General features: G+C 40.4%; 1 protein-coding gene and 1 non-coding gene across 8 annotated transcripts; both read left to right on the forward strand.

The window, feature by feature from the left end:
- The first annotated feature begins 653 nt into the window (after positions 1-653).
- LOC106573722 (homocysteine-responsive endoplasmic reticulum-resident ubiquitin-like domain member 1 protein) lies at positions 654-10,790 on the forward strand. The gene is made up of 8 exons (XM_014149026.3): positions 654-1,034; positions 1,275-1,352; positions 1,940-2,017; positions 3,429-3,598; positions 3,777-3,887; positions 6,580-6,918; positions 7,801-7,909; positions 8,101-10,790. Exons 1-8 carry the CDS (start codon positions 879-881, stop codon positions 8,275-8,277), a joined length of 1,218 nt encoding a protein of 405 aa, XP_014004501.1. The 5' UTR covers positions 654-878; the 3' UTR covers positions 8,278-10,790.
- A 2,127-nt stretch (positions 10,791-12,917) lies between these two features.
- Positions 12,918-26,664, forward strand: LOC106573721 (uncharacterized). Of its 7 annotated transcripts, none has more exons than XR_014380884.1 (11): positions 12,918-13,114; positions 13,373-13,487; positions 13,765-13,896; positions 14,351-14,438; positions 14,574-20,437; positions 20,582-21,196; positions 21,446-21,757; positions 21,987-22,029; positions 22,119-22,186; positions 25,123-25,208; positions 25,314-26,664. It is a non-coding gene; the product is annotated as an uncharacterized LOC106573721 (transcript). The 7 variants fall into 7 exon arrangements; XR_014380883.1 differs by having other exon boundaries at positions 14,574-20,223; positions 20,346-20,437; positions 20,582-21,757; XR_014380885.1 differs by having other exon boundaries at positions 14,574-19,469; positions 20,346-20,437; positions 20,582-21,757.
- The last annotated feature ends 1,131 nt before the right edge of the window (positions 26,665-27,795 follow it).

Genomic DNA, 27,795 nt, shown 5'->3' on the forward strand with positions numbered 1-27,795 from the left:
TAAAAGTGCTCTGGTCATGACAATTCACTTCTTTCATTATCATCAGCAGACTCCTTAGCCATCTGAATACATTTAACATCATCATCAGTAGCAGAAGCATTGTTGTCATTATCATCACTATGCAGTAGAATATAACATTTGTTATTGGTGTGCTTGATGATAGACTGTTTTGAAGTGTAACACCACTGTGTATTTGTAATTGTCAGTAAAGAAAAATCCTGTGCTTTTATAAAAATGTTCGATTTGTTAACAAAGATTAAAGTAATAACTAGGCTTCTTGTATTGTGTAATCCCTTGAAAGAACACCACTATCATAATGCTCGTTTCGATGTTCATTCTAAGAAGCCTAACTTTCAAAATAAAGTTATTTTTGGTTCAACCGGAACCAACAAAATGTTTGATAAGTACAGTATAGAGCACAATTATCTAATGAAATGTTTCTGTCTTTTGAATGTGGAAAATAACTTGGACAGGCCAAGGCAAAATGTTCAAATATGACTGACGTAACTCATACGTGGTGAACTGTAACTTCGAAGCGGGTATCATAATCTTTGCACAGCATGCGCAGAACAGCATGCGCAGAACAGCATGCTCCACGAGCCTCCACGTTGGATCACGAGCCTTGCTTAGCCAATCACATCAAGCCACAATGTGTTTCCAAACAACACTCCTTTTAACGCGACAGGCTGTGTCAACTACTTCCTCATTTCAACTAAAAAGTTTTCGGGTGAAGAAATTGATTGCTACTTTGTATCTCTGACATTTCAGATGACCAGATACTGTAGTTACTCACTCCGTTGATATTATTATTTGATAGCTAAGAGGCTACATTGTAGCTACTACTTAATCACGTTGGGAGAGGTCACAAAAAAATAAACATGGACAATACTGGTTTTCTTAGACAAAAAACGATCAAGCTTGTGATAAAAACACCTAATCAAGCCCACGGGGATCAAACGATTGAAGGAGTTGACATGGACTGGACAGTGAAAGAGTTGAAGACACATTTGTCGAGAATGTACCCAAACAACCCGGTGAGTGAATGTAATAGTTAACTTCGCTAGCTAACGTTACCAGAGCAAGCTAGCAAGTCCTTGCCAAGTTATATAGGTCAAGGAAGCTTGTCAGCTAATGTGACGCTAGCTACTGTCAATAACAATCATTCAAGCCAAATAGCTAAGTTAGCTAGCTAGGCTATGCATAGTTGTGTTTATTAATCGTGGTTGCTGTTAGTGTGTGTCTTGTGTTGACATCTGTCCCCCTTTCCCCCACAGGCTGAAAGTGATCAGAGACTAATTTACTCTGGCAAGCTGCTCCCAGACCACCTGCATGTAAGAGAGATTTTCAGAAAGGTACGTACGTGTGTGTGTGCTTGTTCATCTATCTAACAAATACACATAACTCAGTATATAGATAAAGTTCTGAGAATATGTTTCAAGCATCTGGTCAGATTGTAGGCATCATCTGTCAAAAATATATTGTTACCGATTCAACATAATGTACCTAGATCAGGGATTCAGTCAGCCCACACAAATACCTGAACTCAGATAATTACGAAACATGTCTTAGTTGTTTTAGTATTACTGCCGTGACTTAACTGTGCAGAACAGTTTGAATATTTCATCTGTTTTGTCAATTAATCACAATACTAGAATCATTATTGTTGAACAAAACCGACTGAAAACTGGACTTTGACAACCCTGGAGTTCTAGCCTATTATAAGCCCCTCATAACCCCTTTTCTAAACTTCAGATCAGAAGATGTTGATCACTCAGTTCACTACTTTTCTTACAGGATTTTTCAATAGCCATTGTTTGTTGTTAATTTTTTTATTCAAAAGGTTGTCCCTCTATGTCCAGTGCCAAGAATGGATGTAATGTATATTACTGTGGTTTATGTTGTCTGGTGTATCTTATCATGTATGTATATGTCTTCACAGACGGACCTAACACCCACTGTGCACCTGGTGTGTGCAGTAAGGACTCAGCCTATAGGTCCGCTAGGAGCAAGGCCAAAGGTAAAGTACCCCATATGGAACCCTATCTCAAACTGTGACACTGGATTCTATGTGAAGGTTATGATGTAGTCCTGGGTGAAGCTTTTTTAAATCTACTCAATAAATAGCATCAGTCAACAATGCCTCAGTTGTTGCTCCCCAAGATATTGTGCCAAACCATGATGAAACTTTTTAGTTCTGCTGTGCCAGTGATTCCCTCGTTCTTTAGAAACCATGCACACCTCATGAATATTAACTAGTAGCTATAATTGGGAGCTGACAAAGGACAGTCAAAGCCAGAGATTCAGCTTAGGAAAAAGCCACCTCACACAGTTGATAAGGAATCATTTGATAAGCCAAAACGCCCTATCAGCCAAAATCGTCTCAATTATTCCCCCATTCAGTGGTTGAGAATGCGTCAGTGGAGTCTGTTCTGTTCTCTGGAAAGAGGAGTCCCAGCTCAGTGGGTAGCAGGAGACAGGTGCACAACTGCTCTCATTAGGATTCTCTGGAGACCATAACTTTGCATCTCTGAAACTTTACTGCAGCTTATAGCTATGCAGCTAGATCTAAAGATAGCTAGGTTGGGGGTTTCACATAACTTTAAAAAAAATTGTGTGAGTATATTCCTGTATTTTAGTGCCAAATGGGTCTAGACATGTGTGTGAGGGATCCATTTTGTAAAAAGCTTTTTTCAGATTGGGAATGGTATGCAAACAATCATACAATACATATTCAAGTGCAGTTTAAGGAACCAGGACCAAGTATCTTTCACGTTATTTTGAATCCTCTAGTCTACTGTGATGGTTTCTGTTGTCACTTTGTCTATATCTTTAAGATGAGGGAGGACGGTATTTTTTTAAATGAGCATGGCCTTATTTCAGCATATTGGATGACTTTCATTCATATTCTGTCATTCATATTCCATTCACCCAGCTTAATGTAACATAGATAGCTTTAGACTACTACATCATACTTACATTTTCCCTACACCCATCATGAAGTTGCTACAACCTATCCTATGAATGAAGCTTAACAATGTCGGTGCACACAGGTCAAGAGAAATGTTTGCGTAGTCAAGGTGACGGACAGTGACACATTCAATACCAACTTGCACACACTTTCCTGCATCTAACTTTTCTAGGGTGTAATCATTAGTCCAACAGTTGCAAACAAGAGTTTCTTTTGGACAAATTCAGATATGTTTATCCCCGTTACATTTGCTTCCGTTTAAGGTTTTCATCAGAATTGGTGGAAAGAAAACACCCCTGATCACACGCAAACACAGTTCACTTTCATAGTAGCCACATACCAACAGCATGATCACTTTGCTCCTTGTATTCCTTCTCTCATCAACACGCTCTCCTCCTCTGAGGAGCATCCGCTGATGTCCACACCTGTGGTGTAACACCATTTCTCACTTTTGATTCAGGTCAGGGAATCAGAGCAGCAAGAGGCACAAACCTCAGCCATGCCTACCGGTCAGAACCCAGAGGGTGCCTCCCCAGCCCCATCTGTGCCCAGTGAACCAGAACTGAGACAGCGCAGGCCCCCTGCCCCCTCTCACACCCCACCAGCAGCTGCATGGCCTGGCACTACAACGTGAGTTAACAAGACTGGTGCATTCTTTGCATAAGGCTGGTGGTATTAGAACTGTATCTATTACTTGTGTTGCTTTATGAAAAGTTATATTGCTTGGAGAGATTATATGCAATACATTGATCTATCCTTCAGTCTGACATGACATGTAATTCACACTGCTATTATCCTGTGTTTCTAGGCTAGTGGCAGCAGAGATGACAAACCCAACCTTCCCCACTTACTCCCTCTACAGCCCTCAACAGCTTCTCTGGCTGCAGCACATGTATGCTCGCCAGTACTACATGCAGTAGTAAGTATTCAATCACAAGCATTTTATCACATTTAGTTATGTGACTTCCTACTGTTCTGCCATAGCATATTATTAACCCTCTAGAGCAGGGTGCCCAAACTTGCGGGCCGAATTTGGCCCGTGGGTGGTTTTATTTGGCCCCACAAGTTTTCTGATCCAAAAATAAATAAATAATAAGCTAACATATGGAAGTGTTTTAAGATGGTCATACCAAGGATTATTTAGCTGTTTGATTTTGAATTTTAAGACCCATTAAGTTATCAAAAAATATATACAAAAATGATTCGAAGGAACATTGAATTTGGCATAACTGCTATTAGCCAGTAGAAACGCATTGAAAAACACATTCACTACATGAAATAACAGTCCCCCAAAAAATGTAAAAGGAAGTTTGTTTTGAAGTGTCTGTCCTATATCTGAGAGGGATAAGATCAGGAAGTTTTATATATATATATATATATAAATCTTACATGTATTTATCCCCATATTTTAGGCACTAAACTATGTACAGTACCAGTTAAAAGTTTGGACACACCTACACATTCAAGGGTTTTTCTTTATTATTAACAATTTTCTACATTGTAGAATAATAGTGAAGACATCAAAACTATGAAGTAACATATATGGAATCATGTAGTAACCTAAAAAGTTTTAAACAAATCAAAATAGATTTCAGATTCTTCAAAGTAGCCACCCTTTGCCTTGATGACTGCAGGTAGGTAGCCTAGTGGTTAGAGCGTTGGACTAGTAACCGAAAGGTTGCGAGATCGAATCCCTTAGCTGACAAGGTAATAATCTGTCGCACTGCCCCTGAACAAGGCAGTTAACCCACTCTTCCTAGGCCATCATTGAAAATAAGAATTTGTTCTTAACTGACTTGCCTAGTAAAATGAAGGTAAAATAAAAAAAAAGGACAGCTTTGCACACTCTTGACATTCTCTCAACCAGCTTCATGATGTAGTCACCTGGAAGATAGCCCTATTTGGTAAAAGAGCAAGTCCATATTATGGCAAGAACAGCTCAAATAAGCAAAGAGAAACGACAGTCCATCATTACTTTAAGACATGATGGTCAGTCAATCTGGAACATTTCATGAACATTGAACGTTTTTTCAAGTGCAGTCGCAAAAACCATCAAGCGCTATGATGAAACTGGCTCTCATGAGGACTGCCAAAGGAAGAGAAGACCCAGAGTTACCTCTGCTACAGAGGATCAGTTCATTAGAGTTAACTGCACTTCAGATTGCAGCCACTCTGCTTCACAGAGTTCAAGTAACAGACGCATCTCAACTTCAACTTTTCAGAGGAGACTGTGTTAATCAGGCCTTCATGGTCAAATTGCTACAAAGAACCCACTCTAAAGAACACCAATAATAATAATAATAATAAGAGACTTGCTTGGGCCAAGAAACATGAGCAATGGACTTTAGACTGGTGCAAGTCTGTCCTTTGGTCTGATGAGTCCGAATTTAAGATTTTTGGTTCCAACCGCCGTGTCTTTGTGAGATGCAGAGTAGGTGAACGGATGATCTCTGCATGTGTGGTTCCCACCATGAAGCATGTAGGAGGAGATGTGGGGGTGCTTTGTGACACTGTCTGTGATTTATTTAGAATTCAAGGCACACTTAACCGGCATGGCTACCACAGCATTCTGCAGCGATACGCCATCCCATCTGGTTTGCGCTTAGTGGGACTATCATTTGTTTTTCAACAGGACAATGACCCACATACCTTCAGGCTGTGTAAGGGCTATTTGACCAAGAAGGAGAGTGATGGAGTGCTGCATCAGATGACCTGGCCTCCACGATCACCCGACCTCAACCCAATTGAGATGGTTTGGGATGAGTTGGACCACAGAGGGAAGGAAAAGCCAACAAGTGCTCAGCATATGTGGGAACTCCTTCAAGACTGTTGGGAAATCATTCATCATGAAGCTGGTTGAGAGAATGCCAAGAGTGTGCAAAGCTGTCATCAAGGCAAAGGATGGCTGCTTTGAAGAATATATAAATATATTTAGATTTGTTGAAAATCTGATTCCATATGTGTTCATGGTTTTGATGTCTTCACTATTATTCTACAATATATAAAAAATCAAGAAAAACCCTTGAATGAGTAGGTGTGTCCAAACTTTTTACTGATACTTCTATTCATTTTTTAAAAACTGGTACCGGGGACCTTCAGGCGAGTCTTGTGAGGCTTGTGGGCGTCCTAAAGCAAAACGCAGAACACCATCGTGTTCGTATGAGTCAGCTTTCCACTGAGATGTCATATTAGTCTGTAGCCCAAACCGTTTGGAGGCTACAGACAGAAGTTGGCAGAAGAGGATGAGTTCAACTTCAGATGAGTCTTGTGAAGCTTGTGGGTGTCTTTAGAACTGTCGTTTTCATGAGAGTCATCTTTCAATAGAATAGTTTGTAGGCCAAACTGTGCTGACGCTACAGACATTTTCTTGAGAAGAATGATTTTCGGGATGTCTCATGGTCTGACAAACACCAGTCTAGGGTGATATCGGCAGATGGGGTGGATTGAGAAGCAGCCCATGCAAAAAAAAACATCTCTCTAGCTTAAAGACACATTTTTGGGGGGATTTTTGCATTATGTTAATTAGATTTTTGCAGGGGCACGGAAATTGTAGGCAAGGGTTAAGCAGGGAAAATACTTGAAGTGTGTTTTTCTTGTCTTTTGTCCCAAAGCCATGCAGCCTACGCAGCAGCAGCAGCCTCTGTCCCCTTTGCCCCAGCCGCCGGCCCATCCCTGCCTGTCGCACCCCACCAAGCCGCTATCCCAGCAGCCCTGCCAGCCAATCAGAATGCGCAGGACGCCGCCTTCATCAACCCGGGAGCAGCCAATCAGAACCTGCGGATGAACGCCCAGGGCGGACCTGTGATGGAGGATGAGGAGGATATCGATCGTGATTGGCTTGACTGGGTGTACACGGCTGCACGTCTGGGTGTCTTCCTCAGCATCGTCTACTTCTACTCCAGCCTGAGCCGCTTCGTCCTGGTCATGAGCAGCCTCCTCCTTATGTACCTGTGAGTTTGCTGTTTATGTGGCTGTTTGTTTGTTCTTACACTACCGTTCAAAAGTTTGGGGTCACTTAGAAATGTCCTTGTTTTTGAAAGAAAATTGTAAAAAATGGTCCATTTTTTAAAATAACATCAAATTGATCAGAAATACATTCTAGACATTGTTAATGTTGTAAATGACTATTGTAGCTGGAAACGGTATATAGGCGTACAGAGGCCCATTATCAGCAACCATCTCTCCTGTGTTCCAGCGGCAAGTTGTTAACTAATCCAAGTTTATCATTTTAAAGGCTAATTTATCATTAGAAAACCCTTTTGCAGTAATGTTAGCACAGCTGAAAACTATTGTTCTGATTAAAGAAGCAATAAAACTGTCCTTATTTAGACTAGTTGAGTATCTGGAGCATCAGCATTTGTGGGTTCGATTACAGGCTCAAAATGGCCAGAAACAAAGAACTTTCTTCTGAAACTCGTCAGTCTATTCTTGTTCTGAGACATTATGGCTATTCCATGCGACAAATTGCCAAGAAACTGAAGATCTTGTACAACGCTGTGTACTACGCCCTTCACAGAACAGCGCAAACAGTCTCTAACCAGAATAGAATAAAAGGATAAGAAGAAAATGTTCATTATCTGTTAGTTGGACTGGTCCTGGGAATGTAAACAGTTTCCATTATTATCATATCAGTGAGTTGGTACTGCCTCTTTTTTTGCACACCTGTTCTTAACCATTAATAACATGAAATTCACCACCACGTGAATAAGATGTACTCACAAATAACATGTATCCTGTGTACTTTGACTGTATGCTATGACTGTGTAATAAACACACAGTTTAAGAAAAATCATGCAGATCTACTTTATTAATCCCCGTTGTCTTCCTCTCAGGCACACAGCAGGCTGGTTCCCCTTCAGAAGAAGGCCCCTGGTCAGAGGTCCCAACAACCAGGTCCCCGACGTCATCCAGAACCACCAGGACAGGAACCCAGTTCCACCTGTAAGACACGTTCTCTCTGGCGGTGGGAAACAGAGATGGCTTTCTAACAAGGCATTTAGCTACTGCCCTTATGTAGTAACATTCATCACACAGCATATAGCCTTTCAGTAACAGTGTTGAATAAATACAGAGTTAGTGTGTTTATATCTTAACTCTGGCGGTGGGGCTAACAGTTTCTCCTCTTCTCTCAGACGGAGGACCCTGCAGAAGAAGAGGGGGCTGGGGCGGAGGCTGAGCTTGATGAACCACACCCCCTGACTGCAGTGCTGGTGCCTCCACACAGGGTGTCCATCGTTTGGACTGCCTGGATCTTTTTCAAAGCCTTCTTTGCCTCCCTCGTCCCAGAGGGCCTAGCAGTGGCTAACTGAATTATCAACTCTTCCAGCAGGGGGCACACTGGTGCTGAATTTACCCTGAGTATTAGACTTGCCTCTCTGTCACGGGAAGTCCTCCCTCTTTGGATTTCTGGATAGTAGATGCCTGGACATTTTGTGAGAAATCCTGAATGATTTAGGGCTTCAATGCATACTAATCCCTGCCTGTAGTCTGTTGTGAGTCTTTAGGGATATGGTGGTTCATTTGGCACTTCCTGCCTTATGACAGTGACCAAATGGTTGTATATGCAGTATAGTACATACACTTCTCGCTGCCAAATGGTTGTATATACTGTAAATGAGTATTGGAACTAAAAATGTAAATATTATTCTATTGTCTGTGTAACAGGGTTGGTTATGTTTTCACTTGACACTGCAGAAATCTGTATTTTGTTTGTGTATTCCTATTGGTTGGTTAAATTTACATATCAGTAAGTTGTAATGCCATTGGTCATGCTTGCAGATAGGGAGAGATCGCAAACTTAAATTCTTCCCAGTCTGATATTGACATGTTCTGAAATTACTATATTCTATTTTCATATTTACAATGTGTAGGAGTTCACTATGTACAGTACCTGTCAAAAGGTTAGCCACACCTACTCATTCAAGGGTTTTTTATTTTTTATATTTTCTACATTGTAGAATAATATTGAACACATCAAAACGATGAAATAACACACATGGAAACATTTAGTGACCAAAAAAGTGTAAAACAAATTAAAATATATTTTGTATTTGAGATTCTTCAAAGTAGCCACCCTTTGCCTTGATAGCTTTGCATGCTCTTGGCATTCTTTCAACCAGCTTTATGAGGTAGTCATGTGGAATGCATTTCAATTAACAGGTGTGCCTTGTTAAAAGTTAATTTGTGGAATGTCTTTCCTTCTTAATGCGTTTGAGCCAATCAGTTGTGTTGTGACAAGGTAGGGGGGGTATACAGAAGATAGCCCTATTTGGTAAAAGACCAAGTCCATATTATGTCAAGAACAGCTCAAATAAGCGAAGAGAAACGACAGTCCATCATTACTTTAAGACATGAAGGTCAGTCATTCTGGAAAATTAAGAACTTTGAAAGTTTCTTCAAGTGCAGGTGCAAAAACCAGCAAGCACTATCATGAAACTGGCTCTCATGAGGACCGCCACAGGAAGAGAAGACCCAGAGTTACCTCTGCTGCAGAGTATAAGTTCATATAGAGTTACCAGCCTCAGAAATCGGCAATTAGCTGCCCCTCAGATTGCACCTCACAGAGTCCAAGTAACAGACATCTCAACATCAACTGTTGAGAGGAGACTGCGTGAATCAGGCCTTCATGGTCGAATTGCTGCATAGAAGTCAATACTAAAGAACACCAATAAGAAGAGACTTGCTTGGGCCAAGAAACACGAGCAATGGATATTAGACAGGTGGAAATCTGTCCTTTGGTCTGATGAGTCCAAATTGGATATTTTTGGTTCACACTGCCGTGTCTTTGTGAGACATGGAGTAGGTGAACGGATGATCTCCGCATGTGTGGTTCCCACCATGAAGGAGGAGGTGTGATGGTGTGGGGGTGCTTTGCTGGTGACACTGTCAGTGATTTATTTAGAATTCAAGGCATGCTCAACTAGCATGGCTACCACAGCATTCTGCAGGAATACACCATCCCATCTGGTTTGCATTTAGTGGGACTATCATTTGTTTTTCAAGATGACAATGACCCAAAACACACTTCCAGGCTGTGAAAGGGCTATTTGACCAAGGAGGAGAGTGATGGAGTGCTGCATCAGATAACCTGGCCTCCACGATCACCCAAGCTCAACCCAATTGAGATGGTTTGGGATGAGTTGGACCGCAGAGTGAAGGAAAAGCAGCCAACAAGTGCTTAGCATATGTGGGAACTCCTTCAAGACTGTTGGCAAAGCATTTCAGGTGAATCTGGTTGAGAGAATGCCAAGATTGTGCAAAGCTGTCAAAGGCAAAGGGTGGCTACTTCGAAGAATCTCAAATATAAAATAAATGTAGATTTGTTTTATACTTTTTTTGGTTACTACATGATTCCATATGTGTTATTTCAGAGTTTTGATGTCTTCACTATTATTCTACAATGTAGAACATAGTAAAAAAAAAAGAAGGAGAACCCAAACTTGACTGGTACTGTATGTGTAAGCTACCTGTTAGATATTGGTCATGTTATTGCTGTAAGAGCGAGTTAGCTAGCATGCTCTAATTTTAATGGTCGCTTTAGCTCCCTGCTATTTCCAGACGAGCCACGAATCTACAGCCATCAACATACTGTTGTCTTACACATCTAACGTGCTTCCTTGTTTCTATCGTCAGGTACCATCACATTTATTGTAGTTTGTACTATTTTTGTCATTGTAAAGATGTTTGATTAAGAAAACTACCCAGTCTGATATTGACATGCAAGCGATCAATCACGAATCTGCAGCCATCAACCTATAGTGGTCCTGCACATCGAATGTGCTTCCTTGTGTCTATTGTCAGAATAAACACCAATCAACTGGAACCACTGGCTGGCCATTCCTTTCTTTAAAAAAATAAAACAATGCAAGAGTTATCAAGTATGACCACATCTGCACACTTTACAAAACATATCTTATTATGCAAGCTTGCTTTCATCGGTTAAATTCTGGGATGCTCATAGTGCTATATGACTAGCAAGTTTGTGTTGCTCTTGCTCAGAGATGGATGTGCTATACAGGGTTGTGTGTGAGTATCGCAGGCTTTTCTGGTTGTCTCAGATGTGAAATAGAAAGCAATGTCAACATAGTGTGGTTTTAATTCATTGGAAAGGTGAAAGAACTGAAAGCTGAATTATGGTTGACACAGGAACATGCAGTTGTGTGGGGCTTAGGCCAGACTGCTTTATCCGTCTAAAAACAAAATTGAATCATGCATAGCGAACTTGCTCCCTTGTTATACAGATGACGAAAATATGTATTGTGATTATTTTTGGAAAGTATTCAGACCCTTTGACTTTTTCCACATTTTGTTACAGCCTTATTCTAAAATGGATTAAATTGTCGCCGCCCCATCAATCTACACACAATACCAAATAATGACAAAGCAAAAACAGGTTTAGAAATGTTTGCTAATTTATTAAGAATAAAAACTGATTACATTCACGTAAGTATTCAGACCCTTTACTCAGTACTTTGTTGAAGCACCTTTTGCAGCGATTACAGCCTCGAGTCTTCTTGGGTATGACGCTACAAGCTTGGCACACCTGTATTTGGGGAGTTTCTCACATTCTGCTCTGCAGATCCTCTCAAGCTCTGTCAGGTTGGATGGGGAGCGTTGCTGCACAGCTATTTTCAGGTCTCTCCAGAGATATTCGATCGGGTTCAAGTCCGGGCTCTGGCTGGGCTACTCAAGGACATTCAGAGACTTGTCCCGAAGCCACTCCTGCGTTGTCTTGGCTGTGTGCTTAGGATCGTTGTCCTGTTGGTGAACCTTCGCCCCAGTCTGAGGTCCTGAGCGCTCTGGAGCAGATTTTCATCAAGGATATCTCTGTACTTTGCGCCGTTCATCTTTCCCTCGATCTTGACTAGTCTCCCAGTTCCCAATAAGGCTGTAACATGGCAAAATGTGGAAAAAGTCAAGGGGTCTGAATACTTTCCGAATGCATTGTATACACTAATTGTAATTTCCCTCTAGTAAGTTCCAAATTTGATTTGTCTTTATGTTTTTATTTTGGTAAAACAGCTGTTTAGGGGATGCTACTGTATCATAAATATTTTGTGTAGACTTGCATTAATAGATGCAATAAATGTACTTATTTAAAAGGATTGCCTCTTATGAAACAGTAATTTACTAGTCAACTAACAGAACAAATACTATATCACATCTGCAGTACTCAATAACACAAGCTTGTTTCAGATAAATATGTTTTTAATTTTCATAGCATATCTCATGCAAATGTTTTAAGTTCACAGGGGGAACCCTCCTCCACTCCAACTCTACAGCTTTTGCAATCCAAAGTTAATTGACCTGTTGGAGAATTGTGGGGTTTGCAAACTGCATTCTGTGTTTACCGTGTGGGGTTGTAGTACATTTCCCTCCTTTTCCACATTGCTTCCTCTGAGTTGTCCAGGCAGGCTACAGAGTTCAGCTAGTACTTCTGGTCCATAGAGACTTGCTCCCTCTGACCCAGTACACTCTGCAACTACTCATATCTGTCATGTACTTATTTACTGGAAAGTACATATTTTCTCAGGAAGTTAAATTGACTAATTGGTTCTCTATAGATTCATCATGATGGGTCTGAGTCAATACTGGCATTCCTGTCACTGGATGGTATGGGAGCTTCTGAGAATGTGCCCTATAATCTTTTGGGGGTACATCTCTGTTATGTACTGTCCTATAATAACCCTACCTCACATGTACAGAAGTAGCTGCCTGGGGCCAGAAAGACCACACAACAAAAAACACCCCCAAATCCTCAGACTTCAACTTTGGCCTGGTTGAGGCCCAATTATAGCCTACTGGGGCAGTTTTGTGATGTTTAGTTTATCAAAGGTTAGCCTCAATCCATCCCCCATCTCCCCGGAGGCGTCTTCTGTTCCCTCCCTCTTCCTCCGCTTGTCTGTTCGGTATTATCAACACAGCCTGGATCAGTTGCAAGTTTCTGAGGAGACACAACACAGCTCTGGGATCCAGTTTGAAGTCAGTATTAATTTAGCTGCTTGTGTGATGGATAAGTGTTTGATGACACTCCCAGTCCTGCTGCTGTTCCTGGGCCTGGTTGGGATATCCCGCTCCTGTCTGAATCCTGTCTCTGCATACAGATTCACTGGGGCTGTCTGTAGGCTGACCTACTCTGCAGCAATGGTCTGTCAGTATGACTACTTTATTCCCGTCTCTCTCTCTCTCTCTCTCTCTCTCTCTCTCTCTCTCTCTCTCTCTCTCTCTCTCTTTCTGGTGTTCTCTAGGATCTCTCTCACCTGTTGCTGAAAGTGCTTTATAGCTTCCTTATTGCATTGTTTTTGTTTGAATAAAAACATGAGCTTTTACTGACTTGGTAGTTGAACTGTTTTGTTGAGTATTAGCTTTAATCTCATACAGACAACATGTCTATTTTGTCTTCAGTAAATGAGAAGACCACCAAGGTGATCCAGGCTGCATTCCAGCATGCCAAATATCCAAGCATCAACAGCGAGAAGTCTATTCTCTTTGTTGGAAAGGTTAAATATGGGCTTACCAAGTGAGTGGACCTCTCTCCTTCCACAGTCAGCACACCAGCACCACGTGTGCATGCTTTTCCTTTCATTCTCCTCCATTTCCTCACTTACAATAATTTTGTCCTACATTCGCTAATCATAGATAGATGAAGTATATGGCACATGTTTGGATGAATGCATAAGCACTCATTTTTAAATCACAAGCAGATTGAACGTCAACTCTGTTGCCAGTGCTTTGTTGGTTGGCTCTTTTAAGGAACAACCAATAATATTATCCTCTCCTGATCTTTGCCCTCTCAGTCTGGAGATCCATAACCTGTCGATTGGGCGGAGTGAGTTTGAGCTGAAGCCAGTTAAAGGCATTGAGATTGCTATCTCCAACGTGTCTGCTGTTTTCAAGGGAACCATCCAGTATGAATATGGCAGCTGGCTGTGAGTCCTTCCATCAATCACTGTAACTGGGGAGGATGACACTGAGCAGGAAAAAGATGGAACTATTGTTGATCAGTTTATGTTCAGATTTTTTATATCATTTTCTGTGAGTTTTAATGTTATGTTGTATTTTAACCAAATATCCTGGTATGTAGGCTACTACTAAGGCTTGTATGTTGACCTTAGATAACTGTGTGCTGGTGACACTGCCATGTGTCACTGTTTGCAGTGTCAACGTGGGCCATTCAGTAGATTTTGAAATTGAGTCACATATTGATCTCGGCATTAACCCCAAACTTTGTAAGTAGATTTTTCTGTCCATTGTTTTTGTAGTTTTCAATGTCCACTCTCATTCTCATTCTCCTCAAGAGTTTAAAGGAATCTTATAAACAGAGTTTTATTGTGATGTGTTGTAATGTATTTCTTGGCACTGACCAGTCTTTCTATGTCTCAGATTGTGGAAAAGAGAAAGTTGCCGCAGATACCTCAGTCTGTTACCTCACCTTCCACAAGCTCAATCTCCTGCTGCAGGGAGACAAAGAGTGAGTGAACGTGAACATGAAACCTAGAGAAAATTGTGCAATATATTACACTTGTCAACTGCTCTCTGTTTTTCGACAAGAAAAGTAAAACTGCTACATAAAATACAAACCCTATGCTTTACATTCTGTCTGTAGACCTGGCTGGCTGAAGAGGCTGTTTACAGACTTTATCACCTTCACAGGGAAGTTGGTTATTAAAAGCCAGGTGAGTGACCTAAGAGGGAAGTTTAGGATAAGACCAATTTACAGTTGGACCTATATGCAAATATTTTAAAAACTAAACCAAGATAGACCACACCCTGTTGTTGGAATGGGAACAAATAATGGGAAGAACAAGCAAGGAGGTGGGCAAAGCCAAGCACGAGTTAGCGAGATCCTATTGGGCCGTTATAGCACACATCTGCATATTTCCGTTAGGGAACGCCTACTCTGGGAAGTGCACGTGTGCAATAACTCAATTCACCTTTGCACTCCTTCTAAACAACACGATTTTTTAAGACTTTGGCAAAAGTCTAGTTTTGGGAACAGAAAACTGTATTGAGATCAAATGTTTAATCGATGACAACATTTGCAGAATGTCTGTCAAAAATCCAACTCCTTCCATCTTCTCCCACTGCTGTCCACTGGGCTTCCTCTCACTACCATTTTTGGTAGTGAGTGGAAACGCCAAGTGGATGCTTCGCATTTATACATCCAGTGAAATATCTGTCTCATTGTTCTATCTGTGGTATATGTCTCATTGGCCTTTACTCAATTAGATTTGCTCAAGTCCTGCATCCTCTCTCCTCCGCCCTCTCTCACCTACTTTTGAAAAAGGTCAAAGTGAATGTCGGCGAAAATGTGCTTGTATGAAATTTAAAGGCTAATAAATATGTTTGATTCACATCTCCATCTCAACCAAAAATAAAAGTTAAAGAATAGGATTAAATCAAATCAAAGTGCATTTAAAGTTTGATTTGATTTAGTCCTTTTCTTTAACTTAGATTTTTGGTTAAAATGGAGATGTGAATACAACATATCAATTATTAATTTGTAGATAAACTGGAATTAAAGCCAGACTCAGTGGCACAGATGGAGCTATCCAAGCGGAAGATACATCTCCTTAAAAAGTTGATATTTGGTTGCGTTGACAACCAAACACAATTCAATATCACTTTTGCAATACGGTAAATAGCCTATTAACTTGTCGACAAGTTAACAAATTATATGTTGGATTCACATCTACATCTCAACCAAAATAAAAGTTAAAGAATAGGATTAAGCCAATGGCTCAGATGGAACTATACAAGCAGTAGATACATCTCCTTTAAATGTTAATGTTGTAGTTGTCAACCAAACACAATTCAATATTACTTTTGTAAGACAGTAAAAGCCTAATATTAAGGCTATCTTACAAACTAATGTAACAGTATTTATTCAACCTTAAAATTAGTAACTCATCTATGGACACATTGAAGTTACTGTAACAATAAATGCCTTCTTATGTAATCATAGAAGGTGTGCATGTTCAGGGTCCCAGGCCTGTGGAAATCTTCACAATTGCTATAATAATCTGCACAGAATCTCAAACAGTATCGATCACTTGCACCATATGCTTTAATGTAATCTCTACTAACTGCAACCCAGGTAATTTAGTTGTGATATTAGATCAAGCAAATTGATGACTCATTAAATTGTTGTATAAATAAACAAAATATCTGACATTGTATTCCAATTTGAACTTTGGTGTGCTTTGAAATGGTTGAAAGTGCACTGATAACATATTTAGGTGACAACTAAACGAAAAATCAGACATTGATTAGGAATTTGGTTGAGCTTTTAGCTTTTGGCTGTCTTTTTGAGTGGGTGAAAATAAGTTGGAATCTCATTGATCAACATAGGCTATCTACCAAATGTTAACCAATTCTCCATGTTGAAATGACATGGTGTACCCAGTGGGACAACCTGGTCTCAGAGCATTTTGTGTTATTCTGTATTTACATTTTACGAATTACACTTCGTATTATATATTCCGAATTTGCAAAACGTACAATATGTTATGAATTTGCAAAATGTACAATATGTTACGAATTTGCAAAACGTATATGATATGTTACGAATTCTAGCTAGTTGGCTAATGTTAGCTAGCTCGCTAATGTTAGCTAAGCTAGGGGTTAAGGAGTCCGCATTCTTCCCAGCCAAATCAGTTCAGAAGAGTTTGTGCATATATTATGACAACATTTTGTGACGTTTTTGTTCAATTTGGACTTCAGTGAGGATTTTTGGGGCTTTTCAGGCACACCATTTTTTTTCAGGAGGCAGGCCAAAGTTTGGAGCTGAAGTCTAAGCCCCTTCGTCGGTGATTGGTCAACAGTAGGCATTCTTCAATAAAGTCTTTGTTGTCATTCAATGAGAGACAACTCATTTTCATGCAATTTTTATTGAGAAATACTGCACCAAACATCTTAGTTACATGTAAAATTGCGCAACTAAGATCTCCTCTGCAAAAACTTCAAAATGAATGACAGATTTCTTGAGATATCTTAGATTCATTCAGACTATTTTGAGGAAGTGTATACTGGCTACGGCGTCTCGTGATGGACAAACAGTAGTTTTGCTGACTTTTTCTAATTTTTCAAGTGAACGTCTTTTAAGGGAGTATGCGAGCAGCCGAACTGAAGCATGCTGATGTCTCTAGGGTTAGGGGTTAGGGTTAAGATTAGGGTTAAGTTTAGGAGTTAGGTTAAAGGGTTAAGGTTAGGGAAAGGTTAGCTAAAGGGTTACGGTTAGAGTTAGGGAAGGGTTAGTTAACATGCTCAGTCGTTTCATGGTAGCTAAAAAGTTGAAAGTAGTTGAAAAGTTGCTAATTAGCTAAAGTTGTCCATGATGAGATTCGAAATCACAACCTTTAGGTTGCTAGACATTCACATTATCTGACCAACCACTCTACTTAAGTGACCATAAATGGAGTGTCTCGGACTTACGTACAGAATAATACAAAATACTCTGAGACCACATTGTTATATGTGATCCAGTACTGAAATGCATCCCAAAAGGTTTTAGTAGCTTATTTCTTCAGGTTGAGTGGGAAGTTTATTGTGGAAGACATTTTATAGATAAAGGAGAAGTAGAATATTTTTTTTAATGTGTGTATGATTTTCTCCTCCGACAATACAACAGCTGATTCAAAGTGGTGTGGCAGATACCAAAACTTTTCTGCGGTAGGATACACCAAAAGGTGTGTGGCCACTGCTCATTCTCTCAAAATGTCGGCGCCCAGAGAAGACAAGTTTCCGAGGAGAGAAGGACCATTATGAGATGTTATGTCGGGATTTCACCGGGCCGCAAGCAAAGTCCGGAGAAGAGGAATATTGGGACAGGGACACAGAAAGGTGGATTTCTGAGGAGGAATGGAGGGGGGGAAAAGAGGAAGAAGAGGTTAAAGAAAATGAGGAAAACTGAGGTTGGAACTGAATTTCAGGAAATAAAAAGGGAGATTGGGGGTGTTGAAGAAGAGTCAAGTACAAACAAAGTGAGCCGTGCTCCAGATCAAGTTCTGGAGGTGAAATGAAAGTGAAGGAGAGCGAGTTAAGTGAGATGGAAGGTGTGGTGCATCAATGAACACGATGAAGAGGAATCTGGTCCAGTAGGAGTGACATTTTTGAAGAAAATGGATCCTTGCCTTTTGGCAGATCCATTTGTGGTTTCAGGGTTGGTGAGAAAGGAGTTGGGTACAGTTGAATCAGTGAAGGTAACCTGTAGTGATATTTGTGTGTGTTTGTTCCAATCAAAGGGAGCGGGCGCTTCGTGTCACGCAACTTGGGTCAAGATCTGTTTCTTGCTTTGCTCTTCGGAACAGGGCACAATTGAAAGGAGTGATTTCTGGGGAAGCATTAAGTGTGGAGGTGGAGCAATTGAAGTTAAAGATTCCTGGTATTTGTGATGCCTGCTGTTTGGTGAGATGCAGTCCCGGTGGTGAGCATGGTGAAACAGAGGAGTCACTGTCAGTCCTTTTGAGTTTTGAGTCAGAGTCTTTACCCGACAAAGTCATGTTAGGATATATCAGTTATGCTGTTAGAGCTTTTGTGTCGAACCCACTGTGGTGTTTCAGATGCAACGTTTATGGTCATGTCGCAGCAGTTTGTAGGAGGGAGATTCTAAGATGTGGGAAGTGTACAGGAGGTCATGGGATAGAGGATTGTGTAGTTTCGGTGGAAAAGTTGTGTGTGTCAACTGTAGGGGTGCCCATGTTGCTGGGGATCGGAAGTGCGAGAGAGGCAGGTTGAGGTGGCTAGAGTCAGAGTAGTGCATAAGGTGTCGTATGCTGAGGCAGGGAAGAAAGTAGAAGAGGATGGGTCAGGATCCCTGTGAGTAGTAAATCTGTGCCAGCACAGAGGGATAGGCCAATGAGTTATCAATCAATCAAATGTATTTATAAAGCCCTTCTTACATCAGCTGATGTCACAAAGTGCTGTACAGAAACCCAGCCTAAAACCCCAAACAGCAAGCAAGTGATTTAAGCTTCAGTAATGTTGACTTCTTAGCATTCATAGCAATGGCTTTCAACTGTCCCGCAGAAATGGAATGTAAATCACAGAAAATAGATGTTGTGGTGGCAGCTACAGAGAAGTATTTGGGTATACGAGATTTGACTTTAGAAGAGTTTCAGGGTGTGTTGAGTGGTCGTGTCCCAGGTCATTGACATGGTGCAGGAGTAGATAAGATCAAGTAGTAGAATGGGGTAATGATTTTAATGAGTATAGGGTTAGTTTGAAGGGTGTTTTTTTTGTACATATCTATATACATATCTTTTTTAAATTATTATTTTAATTGTATTTTGTATATGATAGTCCAGTTGGGGGCGGTAAAGCAACATTTTGGATGCCAACCGCTGTTAAACTCCGAAGAAGAAGAAGGAGAAGGAGAAGGATACACCAAAAGGAGGCTATCGAGGAGGGGAGAATAAAAGATTGTTATAACTAAACCAAGATAGACCACAGCCCGTTGTTTCAAACATGAAGAAATAAGTCAGTGGTCGGAAGAAGCAAGGAGGTGGGCAGAGCCAAGCACGAGCTAGCATTTCCGTTAGAGAAGGCCTACTCTGTGAAATGCGCTTGTGCAATAACTCAATTCGTTTTTGCACTCCTTCTAAACAACGCCATTATTTTTTACTTTGGCAAAGGGTAAATTCTACAAAACGTAGTCCACTATGTTCGTAACATATTATAGTTTTGGGAACAGGAAAATGTATATTCACATCAAATGTTTAATCGATGAGAAAATTAGCAGAATGTCGGCCAATATTGATCTCGCTTTATCTTCTCCCACTGCCGGCCAGTGGTCTTCCATATTTGGCAGTGAGTTTGAAACGCCAAGCGGATGCTTCACATTTACGGTGAAATATCTGTCTCATCTGACCGTCTTCCGTTTGCCGATTGACAGATTATCCTTTGCTCAGCTAGCCAACGTCGCCATGACATCACTTACAAGTGTGATCGCGGATTTCCATTGGAGAAGCAGTAAATGCCTATCTTCATACTGTACTGTCTTTGACAGAGAGAGGACGGAGAACATACTTTTGCCAAAACGACAAAAAAGTCCAATGTGATGGAAAGAGGACTGACTGACAGCTCAACTCTGCCCTCTACTGTTTGGTTAATGCGACCTTGCTGACACATGATCTCATCAGCTGCAACAAATAATGAAACAATGTTATTCATAGGGAATGTATTTGCTTAATTGCCGATCTGCAAGGAGATCAATAATGTGGCAAACATACTGGCTGACTTTATACAGGAACGAGCAGGTATGGTCACGTTTTTGGAGTTTGGGTAGATGATGATGACATAAAGCCTACAACAAAACGTTATGTTATTTATGTCTGTCATCTATATACATATGTTTACATTTCCCCTTTGATTCCCACAGAGCAATTCCTTAGTGATGGTGACATCAGCATGAATATTGGTGTAACTTCTGCCCCTGTCATCACATCACATTACATTGAATCATATCACAAGGTGCAGTGTATAGCCCTTCATTATTTTTGTTTAGCATCCATTTATATGCTAGATGATGATGCACAATATCAACTGTTATTGTATATGTTAGGGTATCTATGTGCAGGGTTTTACCTGCTATTCTGACTTCTTCTCAATGTCCAGGGTCTGGCCAAATACAACAATGTGACAGCTGTCATCAATGCCTCTGTATTCCACCCCAGCCAGCTGACAGAGGACCGCATGCTTTACTTTTGGATCTCTGATGAGGTCTTCAACACCTTAATTACAGCTTCCCACCAAGATGGACGTTTTGTCCTCAACATCTCTGGCCTGGAGCTCACAGTGGGTGTTGACCTGACTAGTGGAAGTCACTCTAACATGATCCTGTGTGGCGCAGTTGGTAGAACATGGCACTTGCAACGCCAGGGTTGTGGGTTTGATTCCCACGGGGGACCGTTACGAAAATGTATGCACTCACTACTATATGTTGCTCTGGATAAGAGAGACTGCTACTGACTTAAATGTAGAAAGACGTCATTTAAGTAATCAGGAGTTGTTGTTGTTGGGGGTTATGTTAGAGGCAGGGCAACTCACTGTGTAATAGCGTGATGGAGCAAAAGCAATGTCTACAAGTATGATGTGGCAAGTAAACTCTATCTTACATGGTGACTTCAAGCTGATTTGTGTATTTAATTTGTGCTATTAACATGGTCAATTTAATTACAGGAACTTTACGAAGTGTATTTGTCAAGCGAAATGTCAGAGTTCCTAAGCCAGGTAATGTGACAAACCCAGTCAGTACAATCCTCAGACTTCTATCAGCTCCACAGACCATGTGACCTATCTTGGCATCTGCGGTACTATGACTATGGATCAATGCACATTTTGTGGTGTCTTAAGCTTGCATTGTGTTTTAAATAATCCTAGCAGATGAATGCAATCTGTATACATATGTGTGTATACAGGTAAATGTGTGTGTCTCTCAGCCTGTATGACATACTGTATCTGTCTGTTTCCCTCTGTCAGTTACTCTCCTCTGAGGAGCCATTTCTGAGGGTGTGGAGTGTGTCAGTGCCTCAAATGTGGACGACCCCACTGGGCACCTCTGTTAGAGCTTTGGCTGCAGTGAAGCTGACCAGTGGAGCTGAGGACATCCCAGGACTTTACTTTGAGACGTTCAGCCATATGTTGTTTTCATGATTTAAATAACATGGCATCAGACAACCTTTTCTCCCAGATTAGTAGCTAAATGAAGTTTGTCGCTGTCTAGGAGGTGGAGGTTGTTGTGAGAACTTCTTACGCTGAGAAGAAACTGATTCTAAACGCTACAGTGCCACAGTGAGTCTTATTCCATTTTCATGCCTATTCTGTGAGCATGTACATAGGTCTACATGTCTGTAACTGTTATTGTGATGAATTCACTGTGCCTCCATAATGGTTACAGTGACTAACGGTTCAGTTCTTGATTGCAAACTTCCTGGTTGCATGTTCACTAACAAGTACCCTACACTGCTGTCGACATCTGTGCAAGTAAAAAAAAAAAAGACTTTTCTTCTTTCCACAAAAGAATTTCCATAATGAAGGAATCACTGTCCAAAGACACACTGCAGGTGAGAATTAAGTAGACTCATTGAATCACTATCTAAGTGACATGTAACGTTGGTAGATTGCTTCTTTGTTATTTTCTTTTGCTCTCCAGATGGTTGAAGCACACATTGAATATTTAAGAGGCAGCAAAAAAAATAGGTGTCCCAAAAGTAATATCTGGTGAGTTCTGTTTCATCCTGTCCCATTTAGTGAATTGAGATATCCCACTGGGCATACCATGCATTTTCAACATGGGAGAATTGGGTAATATTGAGCAGATACGTTGATCGAGGAGATTCCGAACTATTTTAACCCACTCAAAAAGACAGCCAAAAGTTTGTTGAATTCCCAATGTGTTATCACTATGCTTTCAACCATCTAAAAGCACAACCAGATTCCAATGGAAAATCAATGTCTTATTTGTGGATTAGTTGTCACGTAAATGTGTTATCACTGTGCTTTAGAACATTTAAACGCACAACAAAGTTCAAATTGGAATGCAATGTCAGATATTTGGTTTATTTATACAACAACTTACTTCATCTAATACCACAACCAAATGACCTGGATTGCAGTTGAGATTACATTAAAGTACATGGTGCAATTGATCAATGCCGTTTGAGATTCTGTGCAGATTATTATAGCAATTGTGAAGATGTCCACAGGCCTGGGACCCTGAACATGCACTCTTTCTATGATTGTATAAGACATTTATTGTTACAGTAACCTCAATGTGTCCATGGATGAGTTACTAATTTTAAGGTTGAATAAATACTGTTACATTACATCTACACAAAAGTAATATTGAATTGTGTTTGGTTGACAACTACAACATTAACATTTAAAGGAGATGTATCTACTGCTTGTATAGTTCCATCTGAGCCATTGGCTTAATCTTATTCTTTAACTTTTATTTTGGTTGAGATGTAGACGAGAACCCAACATATAATTTATTAACAACTTAATAGGCTATTTGCCATATTGCAAAAGTGCTATTGACTTGTTTAGTTGTAAACGCAACTAAATATCAACATTTAGAATGAGATATATCTTCTGCTTGGATAGTTCCATCTGTGCCACTGAGTCTGGCTTTAATTCCAGTTTATCTACAAATTAATAATTGATATGTTGTATTCACATCTCCATTTTAACAAAAAAATCTAGGACTAAATCAAATCTAACTTTAAATACAGATTTGTTTTATCCTATTCTTTAACTGATTTTCGGTTAAGACGGAGAAGTGAATCCAACATATTTATTATTAACTTGTAGATTCCATTTGAAATCAACGAAAGCTTGAAACCCCAGGCCTATATGTATTGTCTGTTTTTTGTTTAATCCTGGGCAGAATTTAACAATAGCTGTTGATGACTTCCCAAATGCTACACTACATGGCCAAAAGAATGTGGATACCTGCTCGTCAAGCATCTCATTCCAAAATCATGGGCATTAATATGGAGTTGGTCTCCCCCATTTGCTGCTATAACAGCCTCCACTCTTTTGGGAAGTTTTTCCACTAGATGTTGGAACATTGCTGCAGGGACTTGCTTCCATTCAGCCACAAGCATAAGTGAGGTCGGGCACTGATGTTGGGCGATTAGGCCTGGTTCGCAGTCGGCGTTACAATTCATCCCAAAGGTGTTCATTGGGGTGAGGTCAGGGCTCTGTGCAGGCCAGTCAAGTTCTTCCACACCGATATCAACAAACCATTTCTGTATGGACCTCACTTTGTGCACGGGGCATTGTCATGCTGAAACAGGAAAGGGCCTCCCCCAAACTGTTGCCACAAAATTGGAAGCACAGAATCGTCTAGAATGTAATTGTGTGCTGTAGTGTTAAGATTTCCCTTCACTGGAACTAAGGGGCCTAGCCTGAACCATGTAAAACAGCCCCAGACCATTATTCCTTCTCTACTAAACTTTACAGATGGCACTATGCATTCAGGGAGGTAGTGTTCTCCAGGATACCGCCAAACCCAGATTCATCTGTCAGACTGCCAGATGGTGAAGTGTGATTCATCACTCCAGAGAACGCGTTTCCACTGCTTCAGAGTCCAATGGTGGCGAGATTTACACCACTCCAGCCAACGCTCGACATTGCACATGGTGATCTTAGGCTGCTCGGCCATGGAAACCCATTTCATGAAGTTCCCGACTAACAGTTTTTATGCTGAAGTTGCTTACAGAGGCAGTTTGGAACTCTGTAGTCAGTGTTGCAACCGAGTGTTGCATCCACTTCGCAGCTGCTTCTAGACGTTTCCCCTTCATAATAACAGCGCTTACATTTGACCGGGGCAGCTCTAGCAGGGAAGAAATTTGACGAACTGACTTTATGGAAAGGTGTCATCCTTTGATGGTGCCACGTTGAAAGTCACTGAGCTCTTCAGTACAGGCCATTGTACTGCCAATGTTTGTGTATGGTGATTGCATGACTGCGTGCTCGATTTTATACACCTGTCAGCAACGGTTGTGGCTGAAATAGCCAAATCCACTAATATGAAGGGGTGGCCACATACATTTGGCCATATTGTGTATATATGCGTAAATAATCATTGATGATATGATTGAAAAAAATATGGATTCATTTAATTTGCTCTGTTGAATGTATCTTTTGGAATGACTACAATTGCAATAGTGAATCTATTACTGTAAGTGGAGATTTCACAACAATCATTCTCACAATAGCACATTGGTAATAGTCAGTGAGAAACAGCAAAGCTGAGCATGGCTGGGCTTGGTTAAAACCCTGGATGGGAGACCAAAATGGATAGCTGTAGATAGATCAACTCTCCAGTAGGAGGTGCTGCCCAGGTGTTTTTTTTTCTTGTTGTGGATATTACATTGAAGAGCTGACATTTTTTTTCAAAGGTACAAATTCAACCTATTTTATACAAGGTTTGTCTTGTTGAAAATTGATTACCATGACATAATCCTGTGGTTGAAATGTTACCCTAAAAACAACAGTTGATTACTTTTTTAAAAATCGAATGTGTTTTCCACGTCACAATATGTTGACAAATGACATTGAAACAATGTTCAGTTAACCAGTTTGTGACCTGGGGGATGTGTGTGTGTTGTTTTGAACAATATGTTTTTCTTCTCGTCTTGTTGTCTTAGAACTAGAACCAGGTTTAACTGCACTCATGGACAAACAGGGAGCAAATCTGTTTGATATCATCAAGCCCCAGGTTGTTTCTCAGGATGTGAGTACTCATACACCTGTACTTCACTCTTACTTATCATAAACTCCAAATATAATGTATACACAAACTATAGGACTAAATAAATGCATTATTTTCTGTCTGTAGGGTTATGTGATTATCCAGACAGACTTTGGCTTCCCCCATCATCTGCTTGTGGAATTCCTCAGGAAGACTCTGGAGTGACTCAAATACTGAGCTGGTGGGAGTGGTCAAAGCTCCTCCCTATTTTGCTCTTTTGAGACACATACAGTATAATGAGCTCCGATGTGCAATGTTTTGAATGACTGTATTAGTGGAAATGTTGATAAACTTTAGACTTGGGAGTACAATTACTAATTGTAATTGCACCTGGACCAGGAACAGGTGCAAGCACATAGCAATCAGGCACTGTGTGTAAGGTATGTGTGGTGTTTGTAAAAATGTAACTTATTTTTCACCTAATTTGAAATGTCATTGTCTTTGTACACTCATTATGAACTTCTGTATTGACATGGTTGATTCTGTCTCTTAAACTTGTCCCTAAAGCTGAAATAGACATTAGACTTGGTTCAATTATAACATGATGTATTTGCATACTGTAACCAAAGGAACCATGGCAGTAGGGTATTTCCGCTTATGTCTTATGATTGGATTGGTTCATCTGGCACCAGTGGTGGCAAAAGTATCCAATTGTCATACTTGAGTAAAAGTAAAGATAACTTAATAAAAAAAGTACTCAAGTAAAAGTCACCCAGTAAAATACTACTTGAATAAAAGTCTAAAAAGTATTTGTTTTTAAATATATAAGTATTAAAAGTAAATGTAATTGCTAAAATGTACTCAAGTGTCAAAAGTAAAAGTATAAATCATTAGGAATTCCTTATTGAGCAAAACAGATGGCACAATTAGCTTTTTTTTAAATAATTTTTTGGAGATAGCCAGGGGCACACTCCAACACTGAGACATAATTTACAACAAAGCATGTGTTTAGTGAGTCCGCCAGATCAGAAGCAGTAGGGATGACCAGGGATGTTCTCTGTTTAGTGAGTCCTCCAGATCAGAAGCAGTAGGGATGACCAGGGATGTTCTCTTGATAAGCGTGGACACTTTTCCTATCCTGCTAAGCATTCAAAATGTAACAAGTGCTTTTGGGTGTCAGGGAAATTGTATGGAGTAAAAAGTTTAAAAAAATCATTAGGAATGTAAAAGTTGTAAAAAATATAAATAGTTAAGTAAAGTACCAATACTAGTACTTCAACATATTTTTACTTGGTTACTTTACACAACTGACCCCACAGAGCAAGTAGAACCGGTTCCTCTGCCAACTTCCCTGGTATACCAGGTGTCCCTCTGCTCTCTGGGAAGACAGCCAATTGGCGATAGAAGATAGCTTCAGAATGGAAACATTACCAACTTGTTTTGTCTCTGTAATGTCCCAGTGAATTTTGCATTTTTGGAAATAAAGTAATAAATGGTTGATGGTTAGTCTCCTAGTTATGTGTAGGTGGTGCTAAGGATTTTACGTAATGAGGGGAGGATGTTGATATCCTCCTAACCAGGCACATGCACAGATAGGGCTCTACCTGTGCAGAGCACATGCCCCTTTGCCGTTCCAGTCTCCAAAGTGCCCTTTTGGGTGGTGGTATAATTTCCCCCAAAATATTTTTTCTTGTATATATTTTTTGTAATTGTTGTTTGGATCCAAAGACATTAAAACCAGTGAATAGTGATAGCGTTGACATCATCCACGTATTCCTATGGAAAATTCCCAATGGCACCTGAAGCAGGAAGTATTTGAATTGGAAGTACGCTATATTGCTGAATAGGGCTGAATGCAAGGGGCCAGGGTTCTGGGCTTCATTTAGTATGTTTTTATGTTCTGGAACATTCAATTGAACGGAAACGGTGCTGTACTGAACGACCAGTTTTAAAATGAGGGAGGTTGTGGGTTGGGGAACGCTATCAGCATGGTCACGTCGCTCATTGCCTCAAACCGCACCCACCAAATGGGAGCAAACATGACTCAACGTCTGTGCAAGAACTTACAAGAATGTTTCGGAGAAATGTGTCGTTCAGTACAAAACATTCCGCAACGTAGCAAACTTCCTAATAAGACACTTTAGTCATCAAATCAAGCTTTATTTATACAGCACATTTCAGACATGGAATGCAACACAATGTGCTTCACAGGAAAAAATGATATGTACTACACAACAAACATAAGTGTATATAAAAAAATAACAAAAAATTGAATGACTAAAAAGCACCCTAAGGAAAAGCAAAGCTAAAAAGGTGTGTTATAAGATCTCTTTTAAAAATGTCCACAGTTTTTGCCCCCTCAAGTTCTCTGGCAGGCTATTCCAGAGGCTGGGGGTATAGTAACTAACGGCTGCCTCTCCATGCCTCTTGGTCCTAGGCTTTGGGATAGATAAAAGGCCAGTGCCAGAGGACCTGAGGGACCTAGTGGGTACATAACTTAAAAGCATGTCTGACATGTATTGGGGTGCACAATCATGGATTTAAAAACCAATAGAAGAGACTTTACAACCAGTGTAATGTGGGCTCTCCATCTGGTCTTGGTCAGTTCCCGTGCTGCACCATTCTGTAC

The sequence above is a fragment of the Salmo salar genome, chromosome 16 (genome assembly GCF_965601325.2).
Source record: "Salmo salar chromosome 16, fSalSal1, whole genome shotgun sequence".
NCBI classification, from domain to species: Eukaryota; Metazoa; Chordata; class Actinopteri; order Salmoniformes; family Salmonidae; genus Salmo; species Salmo salar.